Consider the following 23,868-nt stretch of genomic DNA (forward strand, 5'->3'; position numbering starts at 1 on the left):
ATTTTGTTGTAATTGGGGAGTGGTTAGAAGGACAGAGGGCAGATGTGAGGGGACAGGGAGATAAGTGGGATCAGAATGCATGATGTGAAATCTACAAAGAATCAATAAAAGTAAAAAAAAAAAATCCTTACACCTACAAGGTTATTTGATGCTTTTTTCTACCAGAGTCAGAAATCAGCCACTTTAACTTTTCCTCCCTACTTAATAAAAGACCTCCCTGTGAAAACAGGTGTTTGGGTTTGTTTTGTGCCTAACCTGGGTTACAGGAGGGAGCCCATGCTATGTGGGAGTTCCCTTCAGTGAGTATAAGTTAGCCTGAATTATATGATATCCTATCATGAGAAAAGGAAAGAAGAATAATTTTAAAAAAATCAATTTGAAATTTCAGAAAAGTGAAACTTAGTCAAAAAATCTAAAGCTTCACTAATAAAATGGATCAAGTCAAAGACAAAATATCAGGTAGATAAAATTAATAAATCAGGGCATTTAGATACTAACAACTATGAAATAAAAAATATGAAGATACCATAAACTCTAGGGAACACCACTAAAAGATCAAATTTATGAATCATGGAAATTGAATAAATATAAGAATTTCAGGCTAAAGTAATAAACAATATGTGTGTTCAAAAACTATAACATAAAAATTTGTACATCTAGATGAAGAAATGACCAGGCAATATCAGAATGTATTTAGAATATAAAATGAGCAAGATCAGAAAAAAACTGCCTATGTCATGCCACACTTAAAACAATAAACAGAGAGAACAAAGAGAAATATTCAAAGCTACAAAGAAGTTGCAAAAAGGCATATAGGAACACAAACCCATGAGAACTAGAGTAGATTTTGTAACAGAAATCCTAAAGTCCAGGAGATTACCAAGACAGTGTATTCCAAACATTGAAAGATAATAATTGCCACCCAGACGACTTTATCTAGCAAAATTATCTGTTGCAGTTTAATATGAAACACTTCTCACAGACGCATGTGCTTGAATGATTGTTCCCTAGTCGGTAGTGTTCTTTGGGAAGGCTGTGGCACTGGAGGAACTGGGTCACTGGGAGTCCCGCTTCTCTCTCTGCTTCCTGAGTGTAGATGCAATGTAACCTACTAGCTCCTCTTCTTATCATCATGTCTTCCTCACCATTTCTGAACTGTTTGCTATCAGAACTTTACAAAGTGATGTGGAATTTCCCTCTGTATGCTGTGATTACCATTAGCGCATAAAGAAACTGTTTTGGGCCTGTTGATAGGGTAGAACATAGGTAGGTGAGGAAAACTAAACTGAATGCTGGGAGGAAGACGGCAGAGTCAGAGAGACACCATGGATCTGTCGGAGACTGACAGAGGACAAAACTTTAGCCAGTAAGCCACAGCCATATGGTGATATACAGATTAATGGAGATGGGTTAAATTAAGATGTAAGAGTTAGCCAGTAAGAAGCTAAAGCTAATGGGACAAGTTTCTGTGTTATTATTTCGATTGTAAGCAGCAGGGTGGCTAGGAAGAACAAGCAGCCCCCTCCTCCAAAACAAAAGTAAACTGTTTATCCTTTAAGTTGCTTTTGTCAGGATATTTTATATAGCAAGGAGAAAGTAAGAAAGATACAATCTGTTCTAATTTAATAGGGAAGAAAAATGTTCCAAAACAAACTGAAACAATTCATGACCACAAAACCAGCACTCCAGATATTACTTGAAGGAGTCATTAAGACTGAAGATAAAGATAAATATAATAATGAATCATGCTAGAAAAATAATTAAGTAAAGGAGGTTTAGGAAGACACCAAGCGCCACCAAATCAACAAAACAACAAAAATTCATGTATACTATTCAAACTTAGACTATTGATGGACTACATACTCAAAACACAACAGGCAGATATACTTAAAATTAGGATCCATCAATTTGTTATCTTTGATTTTACTATCAAAGTTAAATGCAATGTTAGGGCAAACGGATGCATAAAATGCATTCCAAGTGAATAGCACTAGAAACAAACAGGGGACAATGATAACATTGTGTGACAAAGTAGACTTCAAGGAAAATTAGTCGGAAGAAACTTATAAAAAAGGATACAAGGTTCATACCTAAATATAATAAAAGCTATTTACAGCAAACCGACAGCTAACATCAAATTAAATGGAGAGAAACTCATTCCACTAAAATCAGGAACAAGACAAGGCTGTCCACTCTCTCCATACCTCTTCAATACAGTGCTTGAAGCTCTAGCAATAGCAATAAGACAGCATAAGGAGATCAAGGGAATTAAAATTGGAAAGGAAGAAGTTAAACTTTCATTATTTGCAGATGATATGATAGTGTACATAAAAGACCCCCAAAACTCTACCAAAGAACTTCTACAGCTGATAAACACCTTTAGCAATGTGGCAGGATACAAGATCAACTCCAAAAAATCAGTTGCCCTCCTATACACAAAGAACAAAGAAGAAGAGAGGAAAATCTGAGAAACATCACCTTTCATGATAGCCACAAATAGTATGAAGTATCTTGGGGTAACTCTAACAAAGGAAGTGAAAGATCTATTTGACAAGAACTTTAAGTCTTTGAAGAAAAAAACTGAAGAGGATACAAGAAAATGGAAGGATCTCCCTCGCTCTTGGATTGGGAGGATCAATATAGTAAAAATGGCAATTCTACCAAAAGCAATCTATAGATTCAATGCAATCCCCATCAAAATCCCAACAAAATTTTTCACAGACCTTGAGAGAACAATAATCAACTTTATATGGAAAAACAGAAACCCAGGATAGCCAAAACAATCTTATACCATAAAAGTACTTCTGGAGGCATTACCATCCCTGACTTCAAACTCTATTACAGAGCTACAGTAATGAAAACAGCTTGGTATTGGCACAAAAACAGGAATGTTGACCAATGGAATCGAATCGAAGACCCAGATATTAATCCACAAACCTATGAACACCAATTTTTCGACAAAGGAGCTAAAATTATACAATGGAAGAAAGAAGGTATCTTTAACAAATGGTGCTGGCATAACTGGATGTCAACCTGTAGAAGAATGAAAATAGATCCATATCTATCACCATGCACAAAACTCAAGTCCAAATGGATTAAAGACCTCATTATAAATCTGACCACACTGAACCTGATAGAAGAGAAAGTGCAAAGCAGTCTGCACCACATGGGCACAGGAGATCAATTCCTACGTATAACCCCAGTAGCACAGGCAATAGGAGCAACAATGAATAAATGGGACATCCTGAAACTGAGAAGTTTCTGTAATGCAAAGGATACTGTCACTAAGACAAAAAGGCAACCTACTGAATGAGAGAAGATCTTCACCAATCCCACATCAGACAAAGGTCTGATCTCCAAAATATATAAAGAACTCATGAAACTAGACTTTAAAATGCTAATTAACACAATTAAAAAATGGGGCACTGAACTGAACAGAGAATTCTCAACAGAAGAAGTTCAAATGGCCAAAAGACACTTAAGGTCATGCTCAACCTCCTTAGCGATCAGGGAAATGCAAATCAAAACAACTTTGGGATACCATCTTATACCTGTCAGAATGGCTAAAATCAAAAACACCAATGATAGCCTATGCTGGAGAGGATGTGGAATAGGGGAATACTCATCCATTGTTGGTAGGAATGCAAACTTGTGCAGCCACTGTGGAAATCAGTGTGGCGGTTTCTCAGGAAACTGGGAGTCAACCTCCCTCAGGACCCAGCAATTCCACTCTTGGGAATATACCCAAGAGATGCCTTATCATACTACAAAAGCATTTGTTCAACTATGTTCATAGCAGCACTATTTGTAATAGCCAGAACCTAGAAACAACCTAGGTGCCCCTCAATAGAAGAATGGTTAAAGAAGATGTGGCACATATATATTTAGAGTTCTACTCAGTGGTAAAAAAAAAAATGATATCTTGAACTTTGCATGCAAATGGATGGAAATAGAAAACACTTTACTGAGTGAGATAACCCAGACCCAAAAAGATGAATATAGTATGGACTTACTCATTAGTGGACTCTAGCCATAAACAAAGGACATTAAGTCTATAGTTTAGAAACCTAGAGAAGCCAAATAATGTGAACGCAAAGAAATACATATATAGATCCTCCTGGAGATTGGAAGCAAACAAGAACGCCAGGCAAAAGTTGGGAGCATGGGGGAAGATATAGAGGTGAGGGTGGGTTTAGGGGAAGGGGAGAGGGGGAGAGAAAAGGGAGAAGGTAAAGACTGGGGAGAGCTTGGGAGAATGGGAGGGTGGAAATGGAGGAAGGGCGGATACAGGAGCAGGGAAGAAGATATCTACATTAAGGGAGCCATTTTAGGGTTGGCAAGAAGCTTGGCTCCAGTGGGGACCCCCAGTTTCCATGGGGATGTCCCCAGCTAGGTCCTTGGGCAGCAGAGCAGAGGGTGCCTGAACTGGCCCCACTATCACACTGATGATTATCTCGAATATGACCATAAAATCTTCATCAGCCCACGGATAGAGATAGATCCCCTCATCAGAGCAGTGGACTGAGCTCCCAAGGTCCAGTTGAAGAACAGACGGTGGGAAAAGATGAGCAAGGAAGTCAGTACCATGAGGGGTTGGTCCACCCACTGAGACAGTGTACCTGTTCTAATGGGAGCTAACCAACTCCAGCTGGACTGGGACTGACCGAGCATGTGATCAAACCAGACTCTCTGAATGTGGCTGACAATGGGGGCTGACTGAGAAGACATTGATAATGGCACTGGGACCTGTTTCTACTGCATGTACTGACTTTTTGGGACCCTAGTCTATTTGGATGCACATCTTCCTAGGCCTGGATGTGGACTTCCCACAGGCAGGATACCCTGTCTTCTCTTAAGGAGGGAGGGGGAGAGAGGAAGGTGAGTAGGGGGGCAAGAGGGGAATGAAAGGAGGGGAGGAAATGTAAATTTTTGAAAGGAAAAATAAAAAAAGAAAAGGAATTTGATAAAAAAGATAAAATAAGGACCACTTTTGAAGAATAAATGTTAACATTGTCAAACAATCTTGTTTTTAGGAGTGTGTGTGTGTGTGTGTGTGTGTTTGTAAACGTATGTGTTTCTAGAGATACATGACAATTGCTGATGTCCTCTTGCCTATACCTGATAGTTAAGTGTTAATCAGTACCCAGTTAAGCAGTAATCAGGAACAGGCTTTCCCTTTGTTTTTAAACTTCCTCATTCATGAACAAATTACAGATGGCTATTGTGGGATATTTGGTCAAAAGTGAGACCCCAGCCCTCTAACACCCCTATATCCAAGGAGTCCGGGATGATTGGAAGCATCACTCTAGTCCCTGGCATCCATCCTAAGCCCCTTCCCCCTGGGAGTTGCCTTGGTTCAGACTCCACCTCTGGGAAGCCTGCCAAGTGCTGACCCTCTTCAGGAAGGGTCAGGACCACTCTCACAGGCTAGTTAACATAGGGTCACAGGTTTTGCATGATCTCTCCCTGTCTCCCCACCCCCTTTCCTCCTCTCCCGCCATGTTCCTGACAACCCAGGAGTGCTGCATTCATTTAATGTGCATCTTTGATTTGGTGTACTCTGGTCTAATTGGAGTTATTTTGCATGGGTGGAGAGGATAGTCTTAAGATTTTTCCTAACAGATGGAGGTTTCCTACCAAAAGGGCCTGTTTTTCCAACGGGCACAGGGCCCAGGGCCATGTGCTGGAAAACACCCTTGCTGTGCAACCTCTCTGCCAGACTGGATCTACTTCATCTTGGTGAGTTCACCTTTTTGCTTATTCTGGCAGGGTAACCCAGGGTGACCCATTCACTTTTGGGGCTTTCCACTGAACTTGCACATTCATGTTCATTGTGGCTATAGTCACAAAAGTTAAATGGAATCAGACTAGATTAGATGTTCATCAATAGTTAGATAAATAATGAAACTGGGATATATATGTATGGACGTATGTATGTATACATACATATATATATATATATATATATATATATATATATATATATATGTGGGGTGGGTGGGTGGAGAGAGAGGGAGATTTTAGAGATTTTTTTTTCAGTTGTAAAGTAAGCATATAAATTGCAGGACCATGGATGTAACTGAAAAATATACCGAGTAAGATAACGCAGGCCTAGAAAGACAAAAACTATATGCCCTCTCTCATAGGTAGACCTTATCTTTTAATTTGTTTAATTAAATGTGAGTGTCTCTAAAGGCCAGGATGCTGGAGAAAGGCCATTATGGGCAGGGAGAAAAGAGGCCTTAAATGAAGTGTGTGGGAGAACACTGAGGATCCATCAATTAAAGTGGGGCTTAGAAGGGGTTAGGAAAGAGAGGGTAAGGGATGGCTAGCCAATACTAAAGTTGCATTAAAAAGCCATGTAGAGCAGGGCAGTGGTGGCGCACAACTTTAATCCCAGCACTGGGGAGGCAGAAGAAGACAGATCTCTGTGAGTACGAGGCCAGCCTGGTCTACAAGCGAGTTCCAGGAAAGTCAGGGCTGTTACACAGAAACCCTGTCTCGAAAACCAAAACCAACCAACCAACCAACCAAGAAAGAAAGAAGGAAGGAAGGAAGGAAGGAAGGAAGGAAGGAAGGAAGGAAAGAAAGAAAGAAAGAAAGAAAGAAAGAAAGAAAGAAAGAAAGAAAGAAAGAAAACCATGCAAATTGCTCTTGTTCCCATCCCCAACCACTCTCAGTCATGATCAGGTTTGGGAAGTGCAGAGGGGGAAAGTATTGAGAGTCTACTAGAAAAGAGGGGGGTATTTCACAGCCTAGTAATCACAATAACCTGGCACAAGAGAATCTCCCAGGAATCTACAAGGAAGACCCCAGCTTAAACTCCTAGCAAAAGAAGATATGTAGCCTGAACTGGCCATCTCCTGTGACTAGACTGGGGCCTGGATCAGTTGTCATCAGTGAGGCTTCATCCAGCAACAAAAGGAAACAGATACAGATGCACAGTCAAATATTAGGCAGATTCGAGAAAAGTTACTGAAGAGGAGGAGAAAATGTAAGAGACAGAGGGTTAAAGGACACCTTAAGAAAACTCACAGAATCAACAAACCTGGGCTCATGGGACTTACAGGGACTGAACTGACAACCAGGGAGCCTGCATGCAGCTGACCTAGACATTCTGCATATGTGTGACAGTTGTATAGTTTGGTCCTCTTGTGGGAGTGGTTTCTGGTGGGTTTGGCTGGGCTATGGCTATCAGTTAAGGATCCCTATATAAGCTGCCCCTGGACACGATAAAGGGGGCATTCTTGTTTAAGGATGAACCGTGTCTCTGTCTGTGTGTCTTTGTGTGTTTCAATCTCCAGGCCTTTGCCCTAGGCTCGTCAATGGTCCTGTAGTGCAGGTGCCGCAATACAGGAGTAGTACCGTACTATCACGTATTACTGGCGTGCATAAGTGGAGGTCCCACCAAGATAGGAAACTAGAGAACAGCGAGAGGTCGCTCTTTTCCATGAAGCAGGAAATTTCAAAGACAGTCCAGTCACTTTCTTTTGTATCCTACAGAATGTCTGGCAGACTCTTTCATGTAGCAGGAACCCTGAAGGATTGCCACACCAACCCCAGCAGATTCTGTGTGACAAGTTCCACAGACTGAGACATTAGACTCCAAAGGGAGGAGATATCCTGGAACTGGTTGTGGAACTCTCTAGCCGGAAAGAAAATATTGAGCTGTAGTTCTCATGACAGTTTGTCTGGTTCTATTTCCTTTTAATATTTACAAGATGTTCCTGATAACCTGGGCCGAGAATAAGCCAACCCCTTGAATTAGGGTTACTGGCCATGACCTCTTCTCTAAGAGATTTAATGCTTTGCTTCATAATCATTTACATAATTATAAAATAATACTTTGATAGAATATCCTCCCAACAATATATGAATTGGTATAGCTGTGCATGAGTAGATGAGGTTGGCTTTGGCATTGAGGTATAGAAAGCATTGCTTTAGTTTTAAATTGAACTTTGAGGATCTTTAATAAGACAAAAGCTAGATGACAGATAAGGATTACACATGAAAATTTATGAACTTGAACAGGCCCTAAGATTCATTCCTTAACCATAAGTGATTTTTTTTGTACTGGTTTAGTGTTAAAATTGATTCTTTGAACCCATTGTTTAGTAAGTAAAATGTTATGTTTAATTCATAATTGATTCTTTCAACCCACTGTTTAGGAAATGTAATATCTGATTGATTTTATGCTTTCCTGTGCCAAATGATTTAATTGTTCTTTGTAACTGCTTCACTGAACACATCTTTTAAGAATTGTAATACCTGTTCTTCTTGTATAAAAACCCTTGTTTGAGAACTGCAAAATACACTCCGATTCAAACTGCCTCTGTGTTTGTTCCTGTTTGTCAACACCGAATCCTTACCCACTTAGTCTTTGAGAAACCATGTCCCACAAGACCCCCATATTCGGCTGGGGTGGTCTGTGGCAAAGGATCATCTCACCTTTACGCAAGTTCAGCAGTCATTTCTCTGCAGCTCATGCATGTCCAGTGAAGTAGTCCAGGCAAGAGCAGTTTCCTGCCCAAATGGCTAAGGAGTCTCTTTGATGCCCATCTTTATCTCGAAGTAGCTTGGTGCTGCCAGGAGCAGAAGTGTCTCACTGCCATGAAAAGTCCTACATTTTTAAAACATTTAAATGCCATATTTTGAATGTCTCTGAAAGATTTGAAGAATGCCTAACTAACTGAAATATATCTCTACAAATATAGAACATCTAACTAACATGATTACAAACTTGACTAGTATAGAGGATTATCTATTAATCTATATTTCTTAATTATACATTATGTTTTAAATGAACTGTACAAACACAATGCCTTAATCAAGAAATACGTATACATATAACAAAATTAACTTTAAATTTATATCAATAAACCATGATCCATACCAATCTAAATTATTCGTATCAATATCATATCTCCCTTTAGATGTAAACAAACAGTTATGAACCATATTTGGGAATATGAGCGTAGTACTGTCCATACTACTTCCTGCTGATTGGGGCACTGTTAATCAGGTCTTTTATGATGTATCCTGTGTGCTAGGTTCATCTCAGTCAGCAGTTGGACAAAAAAAAGTTTTTGAGGGTGTTCATGGTGACTTTTTAGGAGGCCTAGGTCCATGAAACCATATTGGTGTAGAAGCAATCCACAGGTTCTCATCTTATGTGAAAACAAAAGAAGACCTCTTTTCCAAAGCACCATACCCTTAGACCCAAATTCTGAAGTCAAGATACCATTATAACAAACATGCTGGTTTAGCTTAGCAGCCCTTATACTTAAATGTCTCTGTGTTCTTAGCTCCTTCACAGTCAAAATATTCAAAGAAAAAACAATATACATAATCCAGACAATCTGTGAATTTTCCATTTTTACGTGGCTTATTTTTCTTTATTCCTTTTAAGCTATGACTATCTGTACTCTGTCTCTTTAAAGTCTCTACACATTTTTAATTAACACATTAACTATATTTTATGACCCTCTATACTCTTTTCCTTCTCTCTCCCAAGACTAAGTACACCCATCCAACACTGTGAGACCCATTTAGAGGTCGTTTGAATCTATAATTCTTTACTGTCCAGGAGCACTTCTTAAAATGCTAAGAATGTCTTAAAAACTTAAGTTGTTCCATTAGTAGTCATAATATGGTAATACCTTTCTGCCTGCCCAGTTTAAAATTAAGCTGTGCCATTATTATGGTAAATGTGGTAGTTTCTGCCTGTGCTCTTCATAGTTCAGCATGGCTGAGCCAATTGCACCTCTGAGCCATGCAGTGCCCCAATTCCAAGCACACAGCCAGTACAAGTTGCCATCAAGCAAGCCCCATGCAGCACGATGCTCACAACCCCCATCCAAGTGCCTGGCCTCCTGAAAGAGCCAGAGGTCACACTGGCAGCATAACTCAGAAATCCGGCATTTCAAAATTGCCACAGCTTTTTTTACTGCTATTGTTGAATTAGTAAAATATCTCTAGGGGCTGCGGCAAGCAGCCAGCAAACAGCAAGAAGTTGTGTTAAACTCTGTATTTTTTTCTAGAATTTCTTTTTAAGCCTCTTACATTTTACTTGGTGTCAGTTGGCCCCGTTGGGCTGCCAATGTTGCAAGGGAGATGACCGCTTTTTTCCTGACCGCCCAGCTAGCTTACACCCAAAATAACCACACAAAACCTGTATTCATTAAATCACTGCTTGGCCCATTAGCTCTAACTACTTATTGGCTAACTCTTACATCTTAATTTACCCATCTCCATTAATCTGTATATCACCACATGGTTGTGGCTTACTGGCAAGATTCTAACTGGCGTCCCTCTCATTTGGAGGATCCATGGCTTCTCTCACTCTGCCTTTCTTCCTCCCCGCATTCAGTTCTGCTTTCCCGGCCTACCTAAGTACTGCCCTATTAAAAGGCCAAGGCAGTTTCTTTATTCATTAACCAATGAAAGCAACACATGAGCAGGAGAACCTCCTACACCAATAAATGAGAGAAAAATAAATTGAAAAAAAAATTAAAAATAAGAAAAAAGAAGAGAAGGGGGTACCCCTAGCTGATGTACAAATTGTGTCCTTTGTGCACAAAGAACTTTGTCATTCAGAACATTCCAGGGACTACAGACATCATGACCATTTCCAAAGTGACCTCTCCAATACTTATGTGCTTCCACACTCTATGTAAAGTTACCATGTGAGTTATGTCATCCCTTGAAAAAAATATTCAGGAATTGATCTTGTGAGGCCCCATGACCTCCACTACAGCCTATGCAAAAATCTGATTTCTGGGGCAGCGGGAGGCCCAAACAAAATGAAAACTATAAAAAATTCAAGCTAAAGGAGAAATTTCACTTTTCAGATTTTTGTATGTATTCATATATAATCATTTATGTGATAGATGATTAACCCGAGTTTCCCAGAAGACATGCATTTTCATAAGAAATATCTGATATGTATAACTAATCTTAAACCTCTTTAGCTTATATATATATATGAGTTTTGGCCTGGATATATATATACTGATATATGTACGTGTATCATGCACATGCCTGGTACATACAGAAGGGAGAAGGCAGTGGAACCCCTGGAACAGAAACGATGGGTGGCTGGGTGCTATGAACTGAATTGGGGTCCTCTACAAAAGCAGCCAATGTGCTTAGCTACTGACCTAGCACTCTAACCCCTCTATAACTGATTGACAACAAGATGGCATTTGGCATTTGTTGTATTTTTGTGTTGTCGTGTTCTTATTTTTGAGTCAAGATTCCAACATGTAGCAAAGGCTGGCACGAAAAAGACAATTCACATTTCAGTCTCTTGACTGTCATGAGACCTGGCTAATTATAGGGCATTTCCTGTTTGATTTTTAATCTGTCTCTCATAGTTTTAGACTGGTCTCAAACTTGCTATGTTGTCAAGATCGGCCTTGCCTCTAATTTCCTACTGCTGAGATTACAGACAAATATCACAGCACACAATACATGTGGCATGTCGCTGAACCAAAATGACCCCAATGACTTTTTATGACACTTCTTTCAAAGGACTGAACCAGTAATTAATGTAACCATTCAGACAATAGTTGTTCCTTAGGAAATGCAAGTTCAAGTTCAAGTCTGTTAACACCAAGGTAATACATAGTTAAACTTTACCCACCTTTGTGGTACTGGATAATGACCAGGGTCTTACATAAGCTAGAATGTCAATATGCAGGCAAGGCAAGCCTGGAAGTTATGATTCATCTGTATCCACATTGCAAGTACTAGGATTATAGCCGTGACTGATTTGTATGTTCTGAGATGTCAGTATTTGCTGTAGGGCTGGCTTTGAACTCCTCATCCTGCCTCAGCCCTCTGCTAATAGCTGGAACTACAGATGAGCCACAGCTGACAGTCTCACATCTCCACAATCCTCCCTCCTCTGCTTCCTTTACGGTGTAACAGTTATCATCATTGAAGATGCAATACATTTGACTTGTTGGTTTATTATCTTCTGCTATGAAAAAAAAATCTGTTCCATGCAAGTCTCTGGCTTAGAATAAAGAGTGTGGCACACTCTATCATGATCACGTACTATTCTAAAAATGAATAAAAAAGAGCTGTAAATGAATGAATGAATGAATGAGTGAGTGAGTGAATGTCACAGGCCCTGACAGTAATGTAGAGAGGAAAGGAACCCTATACACTGCTGGTGGTAATGTAAACTAATAAAGCCATTTTGGAACACAGCTTCTTTCATCTGATATTTTATCACCCCAGATCCAGGAAACCTAACTAACTTTGATAGAGCAGGCTCTGACATAAAATAAAATAAGATAAAAATAAAAAATATGTTATTTTTAGGAAGATGGGTAGAATAGAAATTTTTGGTGATTTTTTTCTGTGACAGTTTTATATATTTATTTAGGGAATTATAGGCATTTCACCTTTTTCTTCTCTCCCTTCCTCCCCGATAGAAACCCCTCTTTCCAACAAATCATTCTTTTGTGTCTTCTTTTTGTGTATAACCTAATGAATTTAATCAGTGAATTAATAGTCCACCTCTCTTTCAACATTTCAACCATTAACTGTCAACAGTCTCTAAGGGCCAGTGGGAACCTCATGGTCCCCTCTCCATCCCCTAATGATATGTTGATGGGGGCTGACCTTAAATAGGTCTTGTGCCTATAACTACAGCCTCAAGAAGTTCATTAATTTTTTTTTATTTGCCCTGCCAAAAAGACATCTTTCTGCTGTACATCTCCCCATCCTCTGACTCTTCTGGCCTTACTTATTCTCAGCTACTTTGATTGGTTATGGGTTTCTGCATTAACTTCCTCCATGACCATAAGAAGTTTCTTTGATGAAGGCTGGGCACAGAACTAAAAATGAGTATTTAGAAGGCATTTGACAACATGACTGTTTAGCAAAAACCATAATACTGGTAAACTGAAGTTGATTATATTAAGCAGGGTAATTTAGATTCAGAGAGCCAAATGCAGCATTTTCTCCTATAGATGGTTCCCCGCTCTTAATTTTGTATGTGTGCATGCTCAGGTGTGAGCATGTGTTTGCAATGAATGGGGACCAATGGAGAATAAAAAGAGATCGTAGGAGATAGGGGAAGGAAAGGTGACAGATAAGGGAACAGAATGCACATGACATGAAAACAGAGGGGGCTACTTTGGAGAAGAGGGGCTAGTACAAGAGGCTCATGGGATGGAGAGGGAAAGGATAAATAGCATCTGCACGGAAATTCCCTTCGGAAGCCTATTTCTTCATTGTAAACTAACCACATAGTTTTAAACTCCTAAAAGTGGGGGACAAACCCTACAAGTGACAATTGGTAGCAAATCATGTCAAGCACAACAAACTGCAGGCGTAACTTGTCAGCTGGTGGTTCAACACCTGTGCCTTCATTTATATACCTAGAATTTAAAAACTTTGTAACGTGATTAGTTGAATTTCAAAAAGGATGCCAGTTCATTGTCTAAAGCACATGCATTTCAGAAGTGGTGGAAATCCGTGTTTTGGTGAACAAATTTTTCACATTTCCCATTTACTACCTTCCTGGAATTCAGAACTACTTGCTAGTTGACACTCTGTGAAAGGTCCACAGAGCTGGCCAAAGAGCGAAGAGTGTGCATCTCTGCTGTGAAAATAGGTGTCTGAAGGGCCTCCTTCAAGAACTTGGGCATGGAGCAAACTAAGCCTCCTGAGAGCAATGCTTCCCCAGGCAGCCTGACTCTGCTGATCCCCAGCAGGGCCTGACTGGTGTGACACTCCTTGCCCAGCAACTTCCAGAAGAGGAAAGGACAGGAATACAGATGGGAGCACACATGGGGAGCTCTGAAATGATCCCCTCGTCACCAGCTCGTGTGCAAGTCATAAAACACGTCAAGGCACAGGCTCAAACAATCAGAAAGAAGTAAACCATGTGCCCTCTCACCACTTTTCCCTTCTCTGCAGACTCACTGGCCTGGTGGCAGGCCCTTTGAGGCCCTGATTGTCACATGCATGCTTCTTGCAAGCCTCCAGATCGAGCATCTTGACAGATTTCCTGATCTCCAAAGACACTACTGGAAGTTATCATGTGTCCTTTGCCATGAGACTCATTCACAAGTTTCCAAGGAAGTAAGTCTGCTCAACAAATGTGGGGAAAGTGGGGTGCATAGGGTCATTAAGTCCTGGCTCCTCTATAGCAGGAAATGTGCAATACAGGCCACAAAAGGCCATAATGCTTTTTATTATACAAACTAAATAGCCACTTCGGGAGGGGGTATTTCTAGACCTACATGTTAATTTAGCTTCCTGATCATTGAGCCTCTAATTCAGATCATGATCAAGGACTTAGAAAGAAACAGAAACAATAATATGAATGAAGAGGAAGATGACCTTCAAGGATCCTTTTGCAAGAAGAGTTCCTTTGAGAATTCATCCCCAGTCTGGAGGAAAAGAGTTGGGATATTAGAAGAGCCTGGTACTCTGAGTTCCCTCCCCAGGCACTGGGACTCCATCTTGATGAAGGCTCAGGGATGTTTATCTTTCACCTCCTTGATTCCCAGGCCTCAGCTGAAATATATCTAGGACCTCATCCTCTCCAGTGCAGCCCAGCTCATCCTCAAGGTACCTGGGGTGCCAGAAGTACAGGTAACCTCCCTTACTGCCACTAGACAGAGGCAGTGACCACAAAGTGCCACCAATTAACCTATGCTACTCATTTACTGGGACATGTGTGCCAGACTTAACACTCCTGTAATGGTGAAGAGAAACCTAATAGAACCCACAATGTTTGTCATCACTTAGGCCCAGAAGTCAAAGCAAAAACAGGGACATTGCTAATAGGGAACCTTTAAAAATGCTCAAGAAAATAACAGGTGGAAATTAAAAATTACAAAATTTCCTATTATTTTTAAATTGAGGTATGAGTCATATCCTATAATTTATGTCTTTATGGTGTACAATTCAGTGATTTTCCATATATTCAAAATATTATACAACTGTCACAGTTATCAATGTCCAGAACATTTCCCCCATCTTAAATAGAAAATGAAGAACAAACACAACTCCTTAACTTTTAGCAGTCACTCCTATATTTTGATTTCTAGATACTATAGTAACCACTAATCAGCTTCAGTGGATCTGTCTTCTTATTCGAGACAGTCTCATGTAGCCCAGGCTGTTCTTGAACTCATTGTGTAGGCTACAACGATCGTGTTAATCTTCTGTCCCTCCTGTGTCTACCTACCAAGTGCTGCAATTATATACATACATTTCAAAGCTGAGATCTATCTGATTATTCATTCATTTTATTTTTGAGACACAGTCTCACTTTGTAGTCCTGTCTGGCTTGGAAATCCCTATATAGACAAGGCTGACTTCAAACTCATATCCACTTGTTTTTGCCTCCCAAGTGTTAGGATTAAAAGCATGCACCACTACACCCAGCCTACATTTTCTTGATTGATGATTGATGTGAAGGTCTGTGCTCACTTTGGATGGGGCCACCCTGGGCTGGTGATCCTGGGTGCTCTAAGAAAGCAGGTTGAACAAGCCATGGAGTGTAATCCAGCAGGCAGCCAGGAGGCAGATCCTGCCTCCAAATTCCTGCCTCCTGGTCCTGTCCTGACCTCCCTCAATGATGGGAGTGTGACCTCAGAGTTGCAACCTGAAATAAACTCTTTCCTCTCCAAGTTGCTTTGGTCATGATATTTTAGCACATCACTGGAAAATTTAACAAAGAAAGCAGGTAAAATCTTCTTTCACCAAATCTGTCCCCCTGAGGTTGAGTGCCCGGGCCTGGATGGAAAGAGAGAACTGACTTCTGAAAGTTGTCCTCCAACCTCCACCCGCTCCTCATAGTGTGCATATATAAAATATAGATGAATGTACTGAATTATTTTAAAGTGGTACATGTCTAAAAGTGGTACAGGACTTCTCATTCTCAGATTTTAAGAATTTATCATATATTTAATTGTAAGTTCTTTATGAAACATACACAAATATTTCTGATTTATTGAATTCACCTTTTATTTATTTTAGAAATATTTTTTGTCATTTAAAATTTATTCAATATGCTATGATCATGGTTTCTTTCCCACCTCCATCTCTTCCCAAATCTTCTCTGCCTCCCATCCCATGTGACTCCATGCCTTCACTCTCTCTCTCTTCTTTGAAAAGAAACAGATAAATTTTTAAAACCTAACAAACCAATTTTTTTAAAAAAAAGCAACAAAGCACAAGAAACACACTTGCACATTTTATGGTAAAAATACCAGAAACCATAAGATACCAGTGACAGACCAATGAGATCAAAATGCCCAAATAAAGCAATATAAGACAAAAACAAACCCTTCAAAACCACCATTGAGTTTGTTTTGTGTTGACCATTTACTGCTGACCATGGGGTCTTCCCTGAAGTGTGATTTATATAGCCAATTAAGACTTCATTGGCCAAAACTCATTTTTCCTTTGCAACAGGTTATGAAGTGGAAATAGCTTCTTGGTCATTTTTCATTTCACTGATAATATTTTTGAAGCAAAATTATTTGAAAGTTGATAAAATCCACTTGGGCCTGTTTTGATGTTTTTGTCTTTTTACTGCTATATATAAGAAACCGTTGTCTAAATCAATAACAAAGATCTTCTGTTTTCTTATGAGACTTTTAAAATTTTGACCCCTGGCTCTTGAGATTTATGTATGTATATATGTATTTCTCAGACAGGATCTCATGTAAACCAGACAGATTTTGAACTTGTTATGAAGTTGAGATTGAACGTCTGTGTACTAGCAATTCAGGTGTGCACAATTATGTCCAGTTTATGTGGTGCTGGGAACTGATCCCAGGAGTTTGTATTCCATTGGTAAATTCTCTATGTAACCAGCTCACTGCAAAAGCCTGAGCTATTTGTTTTTCTTAGTCTCTCTCTCTCTCTCTCTCTCTCTCTCTCTCTCTCTCTCTCTCTCTCTCTCTCTCTCCCTAGTTGTCCTGGAACTCACTTTGATAACAAGTTGGCCTTTACCCAGGGATCTGCCTGTGAGATTAAAGGTGTGCACCACCACACTTGGCACCAGACCCACTTATGTTTATATTTATATGTGATTGGGTAAAATCTGAATCTTTTGAAGTGGAATAACCATTGTCCCTGTACCAGTTGCTGAAAAAGATAATTTCCCTGTTGGTATCTTTGGGACTCTGTTTGTAAATAAATTTTCTACTGACGTGAAAATGGTTTTATATATTTGAACTTGCACTTGGTCAATTATTCTACGTATCTGTTCTAGGACCTATAGCACCTAGCATTTTTTCTTATAATTTAGTGTAAGTTTATAGTAACCTTGCAGTGAGCTTTCCAACTACCTTCTTCATTTTCAAGATTATTTTTCTACTATGAGTTCACATTACATTCATAGGAATTTTAAGGTTGACTTGCAAATCTCTACAATGACAGTGGCTAAAATTTTGATATGGATTGCAAGGACATAGAGTATGAACAAAAATTTGGGGGATATTTCTCACATATTATTAAGTATTCTAGTTCAGGAACATAAAATACCCATCCATTTGTTTAAGCTTTATTTATTTTGGTAATATTTTTCCACATGTTTTCCAACTATGTTCCTGGGTATGTTTCTTTTTCATGATATGAGTGGTTTCTAAACTTATTTTTTAATTGTTCATTGCTAGAATAGAGTAATACATCTGAATTTTGTATATAGATTATGAACCCTGAAATAAGGCTGACACATCTCATTATTTATCATGCCTTCTAAGGTTTTCCTTACGATTTGGGACATAGGCTATTACGCTGTCTGATATGAACATTATATTGTTTCAAATTTCTCATAACATTACTATAAAATTAATGCATAATTTTAGAATTTTGGACCATGATTTGGCTTCACAACCCAAAGAACTGTAAAGTTCTGTTAAATCTCTACTTTTTTTAACTCAAGATTATTGCCAGCGATCCCCAGAACTCACAGAAAGTCCGTCTGGGTAGAGGAATGCTTCATCTGCTGGTGACTCTGGGAGTAGAAGACTGTGGGCATGGTGGTAGAGAATGCCTTCTTGGTCTCTGCAGGGCTGGCGTTCCTCAGAATCATCTCATCATTCACTGTGCAAAGCCTGGGGGAAAATTGGCGTTTCAGAGCAAACCAGACTCTGACATCCATTTCCCCTGCCATAGGATGAGCTTTTGAAAGATTGTCTACTAACTTAATTAAATTGCAGCTTTAAATCTAGCTTGTTTACCATTCGCAAAAGAAGCCACGTGCACATTTTCAGAGAACACTGACTCATGGAGAAGGCTCACAACCAGCCCAAGGTCACACCGCTAATGAGTAAGTATCAAGAAAAAAAATCAGTCAATGCTCATAAATACTGAGACAACTTCTTAGAGCTACCTGCTTGTACTCTGTGGTATTGAGAATTCCCCAAGAGTATATTAATGCACCAATGGTTCGAGGTTAGATGGGTATTTCTATAGCCATCTACAACATAGTACTCACCGGAAATGTCTGCCAGCAGTTAAGATGAATATCCGAGTAAAGGCACGACTACATCCCTGAGAGTTTTCTTCCACGTCAATGGCAACAAACAAACCAACCTGGTGAGTTAAAAACTCACATACCACACTCCCCAATGAGAGAGTCTGTCACCCAGAAGGAAGCCAGACAGGGACAATTTCCACTGAGAGCTAGGAGGATGTTTCAGGGACAGAAAGGGAAATAATAGAAACACTCAGTTGTCCACGGTAGGTTCCCCCTTAATGCAGACTAGTTCCCTTGACGAATTACTCCACTTTATTTCTATTTCCCAGCTGCATAAGGAATGACTATTATTAACCGCTTTGGGGAGATGAGGAAAGTAAAGGGTTAACAGGAAGTAAGGCTTGAAATGAGAGCACTCAAACTCTACAGCAGGAATGCCTGAACTGTGTAGCTCAAACAGATGTGGGTGGAAAACAACATGTGGGAAATAACGAAACAGTAAGGAAGAGAAGAGAAGGAAAAAGGAACAGGAGGGGGTGTTGGGAAGGGTCTGGTAGGAACCTCTGCCAAGAGAAAGGAAGCCCCCAAATCTCTCTGACAAGAAGATTCTACACTTACTTTCTTTGAACACCCCAGTGATGGAAAAACAGAACATCTTTCCCTGAGAAGAAAGAAAATGGTAAAGTGAGGCTTTGACTATTCTAAAACTTCTCACTTACTTGTACCTTGACGGTCAAGCCTAAGGGAAGGAACAGGTACTCACTGTCTGAGCACAAATGTCGATGACACAGGAACTTACATTGTGCTCAGTTTTTGGCAGGTGATGAAGGCAGGTCACAACCTTACATTTTTGTGTTTCAGCAGCTGTATCTGCAAAACTGTATAAAGCGAGAAGCCAAGAGGGTCGTCATTATACCCCATTGAGCCTCGGACCATTTCATGGCCTTCTGTACCACTTCATTGCCTCCTTACAGGAGTCCTTGAGCCTCTTCATATTCCTACTATCCTTGATATATTCTTCTAAACTTCTCCTAGGAGAAAAAAGAAGAACAAGGGGGAGTTTCAGTCATTGTGGATGTTTTCACCTCTGCGTGTCCTAGAGGAGCAACCTGCTGTTCCAGAAGAAAAGTCTCAGATGTGATACTCACATGTAACGTGTTGGAGTTGAAAGTGATGGTCAGGGGGAAGCAGTCTTTAGGGGTAGACGACGAGGATACTTCATCGATCACCATAGTCATAGATCAAGTAATACCTGTGGGAAGTGCAGTAAAGAGAAAGGCTTCCTCTAGCACAAGTCTCAAATGGTAGGTGAAAACTCTGATAGCAAACTTGTGCTAAGACAGTCCGGCCTAGCCTTATGATTTCTCACTGCCCTCCCCCGGTAACTCACTGAAACATAAATTGCATGACCAGATCCTTCAGACTTGCACATCTTCTATAGCTTTCCTGAAATGAAAGACACTTTGAAAACTATGTGGTTGACAAAATCTTCCCTTGCAACTCCTTGATTCTTGATGATCCCTCCTCACCTCGCGTGGTTTTCTTATCTCCAAGGTATGAGGGCCAATTGTCGGCAATGATTTCCAGCCATTCTGAATGAAAGACGTTAGGAGCACAGATGAGAGACTATGGCATATGATGCCCAAGGAGCAAAAGAGACTGAAGGCTTCAGAGTAAGGATAAGAGTCCATGAAATGGTCCATGAAACAGCATGGGCTGTGAGATTGTAGTGGATGTCTCAAAGATATCTCCCCCTTCCTCCCTCTTCCATATTTGACTGCTGATGGGATTTCCCTTCTTCTCCTAAGAAAAAGATTTATATGTTGCTTTTTTTTTCGTTCAAGAATCCATAGCACTTAAAGAGAATACTAGTCTGAAGCACACATGCTATCCAGTAAGACATAAGACACTTGGGAGCAAGCATGGACGTCTTGTATTTGAAGAAGAAGAAGACACAAATGAGGAAGCTAGGACCTTACCAGGCATAACAACTCTGGGAAATAGCTCAGGACAGCACTGTTGAAAAACGAAAAACCACAAGAAGTGACAGACAGTTCAAGTCTTAGTAGCGTTTCTTCCTTGTCCCCACCTGTCCATGGTTGTCCCTCTTGTTCTCCCCTCTCCTTACCTGCCTCCAAAGCCTGGGGAACTCTCACTCACATTGCACTGACCCCTTTCTCTAAGGTCATGAGAAGCTACATTGGGATCCTGGTTCCGGGGCTTCCTCCCTACCCTGCCCCCCTTCTTTCTCAGAGTCTTCAGAGAAGGCCTTAAAGGAATATGGTATAGAACTGGAGCTCGTCCCCCCCCCCCGCTGTGTGTCACCTTGCCAGGTGTCTGAGATTCTTTGAAATGCTGGGAAATGGAGCTGAGGGAGGTAGGGCCCAAGAGGCAAGAAGGAGACGGCCCGGGGATGGTAGACAGTGTCAGAAATGGATGTTAAGGGAGGAATGGCCAAGTAGATATGAGGGCTACATAGGAGAGTAAAGGCAAAGGAGACAGAAGAAACAATGCAAAGTGAATGGAAGATGTTCTGCTTAGCCTGGAACAGAGGGTTTGGGGTCATATAGGACAAAGGGCTCCCCTGCTGCTGCTGCTTCCTTCATACCTGCCTGACTAGTCCAAGGGTTCAAAGAAGTAATGAAAATATGTGTTATACTGAACCTGGCAGGACACCCAAGACTATAATTTTGTTGAGTGAGCTGAGGATAAAGAGCATCCCTGGGAGCAAGGGTCATTCCGCAGAATCAGAAGTGAAATGAGTGAGTCCCCTGCTCAGCATGGGATGGAAGCCCTATGGCCTCCTATTATGATCACTTGGTTCTCTCCTGAAGACTCCTGTGCACCTGTGCCTATCTGAATGTGGGTCCTGTCCAAGGAATCAAGATGCTTGTCTCAGGCTCCCCAAGACTCCTCTTATAGGCTAGGTAGGATGATGAGTCAGGTAGGTTGGTCCCTAGGTATAGACGGGGAAGGAAGGAAGGAAGGAAGGAAGGAAGGAAGGAAGGAAGGAAGGAAGGAAGGAAGGAAGGAAGGAAGGAAGGAAGGAAGGAAGGAAGGAGGCATCAAGGAGGCAAGTCCTCTGCCTCCTCAACCTCTGCTGCACTCTGCCTTCTCTTCCGGACCCAGGAAGTCTTCAGCTCCCCAGTCATGGCTCACTCCTGGATCCCTGACCCAGAGAGCCCAGGTTTCCCCAAAAGAAGAGAGAGGTCCCAGCAGTAGTCCAGAGGAAGCAAGGTCCATGTTAGCCTCACCCAGGACCTCAGCCCTCAGTCTGGAACAGGACAACCTCTAGGGCAGCCTGGGACAAATGAGGGGACCATTCAGGAACAAGATCCGGCGCCTCCTCTTAGGAGCAGGAAAGAGATCTGCTATTGAGATGAGGCATGGCAGGGCCTGCTGGAGGAGGCTGAAAACACACTCAAGGGAAACACTGCCCACACTAGGTGAGGTGGGTCAGGCAGGGCAGAAGCAAAGGAGGCCCGTGGGCACTCCCAAGTACAGAGAGGGGAGAGGGGGGCCATGTTGCCTTCCCAGAGGGCCAGGCCTGCCTCCTCCCACAGAGAGTGTCTCAGGCCATCAGGAGGCTATGGTATCCCTGTAGGGGAAGGTGTCAGCTGGCATGACGTACCTGACATAGGCAGAATGGTCTGGGAAGGTGCTGCACAAGGGGTTCCCTTCCAGCCACAGCTCTTCCAGCTTCAGCCCCTTTACCTTCTCCAACTCCCACACTGTCTTTAGCTGAGAAAGAATGGGAGAGCCGGTAAAGGGGTCCCATGAGAAGACATGTATCTAGGACCTAGCACCTTTAGCCCCCACCCTCACAGGGAGGCACCTTTCTTGCCTCGTGCAGTCACACATCATAGTGCATATTATCTTCAATCTGCATCCTCAATCTCATCTTCTTACCAAATTTCTTGAAAGGTTCATAATCTTGATTTGGGGGGCTCTCTCTATTCATTCGGACAGGCCATCTAGCCAGTATATTTTGTTGTTTCTCATGTTCAAGGACAAAAGCTTTTGGGAGCAAGATGTAGCATTATTGTTACTATACACTTCCTCAGAGACAAACCTCCCTGCATTCCATCCTGTCCAGCCCTTCACCAAATATCATCATCACGGGCTCTATGGCCTCACCTCAGGGAAATCCACTTCGATTATCTGAAGGGTGGCCGTCATGCAGCTCCTTCTGTTGAGAAATATGTCAATCCCATGATCCATGTCTTCAGGAAGTGGAGAGAATGTAGTTAGTAGGTAAAGAGAGGTAGGTCTGGACCAGCACCAGTGCAGACCCTTCTTAAGTTACCATATTCTTTTTCTAGAAGATTTGTGACCTATGATTATTGCTGCCAGTCTTTCCTGGGTCAAAGTGAAACTTTCTGAGATACAGAGCTTTGTGGGAGACATTATATCGTTTCTTCAGCTCAGTTGCAGAGACAGATATGGAGAGAGCGGCTCTGAGGCTCTCAGGTCTTGGTGACAGGAACTTCACTGAGTGGGGGAAAGGGAGAGATCTAGAAAGTCAAAACAATCTGGCTGGAGTATGATTTACCTTTAGGATGTGCATCTGTTCTGGTGTTAACTGATACTGCACAGATACAGGCTCAGTAGATGAATTAGCATAGATGGTTATCTGTGAGTAGGGAGGGTAGGAGAAGCATAAGACTTCCAGTCCCAGAGACAGACTCACCCCTGGCCTGGCTTTGTCTATGCAAGAAGTGGTTAAAAAGAACTCCAGCACAAATCTTTCTGTTCTCCTCATCACTTAGCTGGTAGTTTATATTCTTCTATTCAAAGGTAGTTCTAGCATTGTGTACAAAGAGCCGTATCTTGTTTCTGGTGTGCTGGAACTATAAGGAATGAAGACAACAGCAATGATGCTGGAGGCAAGCATCCTGCAGTGACCCTGGCCGCTCTTTATTTCCCCTGTGTGCTCACCCTGGGATTCAATGGTATCTCTTACATCAATAGGTGTGAAGGTCACACTGCAGTGGCTCTGGAGTAAATTTATTATCCACATCTTGCTGTACTTTCTCCCATTTGGAATCTATAGGGACAAAATCAAGGAATAATAGAGAAAATAAACATGATATTAAGAACAGAGAAAAATGTAATGTTTTATTCCGACTTCCTCTTTGAAAAGACTTTTGGCACAAGTTCTCATTCCTCTATCCTCCCCTTCCTCTCCCTCCTTCCCAAGTTTGTATCTTTCTCTCTGTGGCTATCCTAAATTGTCCTTTCTCTATATTTCAATGTTTAGATTCCAAGCAATAAAACCCAGTTATTCAAACTTACCTCACTTTTATAAGTTTTTGTGAGCTTCCAGGTGAATCCAAACGATGTAGGAGTTCCCTGGCTGTCTGACAAGATTTCAGAGCTGTCAAAATCTCAGTTTGAACAACACTGAA

The 23,868-nt window shown here is 41.1% G+C and overlaps 1 protein-coding gene across 1 annotated transcript in view; it reads right to left on the reverse strand.

Moving 5' to 3' along the window:
* Positions 1-23,868, reverse strand: part of LOC146889194 (uncharacterized) — a 45,506-nt gene that overhangs the window by 20,910 nt on the left and 728 nt on the right. The window contains exons 3-13 of the mRNA XM_087902761.1: positions 23,424-23,507; positions 22,598-23,310; positions 22,370-22,477; positions 22,092-22,201; positions 19,990-20,052; positions 19,851-19,906; positions 19,609-19,712; positions 18,479-19,491; positions 18,222-18,303; positions 17,952-18,095; positions 8,449-8,620 (exon numbers count right to left, since the gene is read on the reverse strand). Coding sequence (XP_087758887.1) covers positions 19,679-19,712; positions 19,851-19,906; positions 19,990-20,052; positions 22,092-22,201; positions 22,370-22,421 — 315 coding nt within the window. The 5' untranslated portion in view covers positions 22,422-22,477; positions 22,598-23,310; positions 23,424-23,507 and the 3' untranslated portion in view covers positions 8,449-8,620; positions 17,952-18,095; positions 18,222-18,303; positions 18,479-19,491; positions 19,609-19,678. The remainder of the gene's footprint in view (positions 1-8,448; positions 8,621-17,951; positions 18,096-18,221; positions 18,304-18,478; positions 19,492-19,608; positions 19,713-19,850; positions 19,907-19,989; positions 20,053-22,091; positions 22,202-22,369; positions 22,478-22,597; positions 23,311-23,423; positions 23,508-23,868) is intronic.

Source organism: Myodes glareolus, chromosome X (genome assembly GCF_982192425.1).
Source record: "Myodes glareolus chromosome X, mMyoGla1.1, whole genome shotgun sequence".
In the NCBI taxonomy this organism is placed as follows: domain Eukaryota; kingdom Metazoa; phylum Chordata; class Mammalia; order Rodentia; family Cricetidae; genus Myodes; species Myodes glareolus.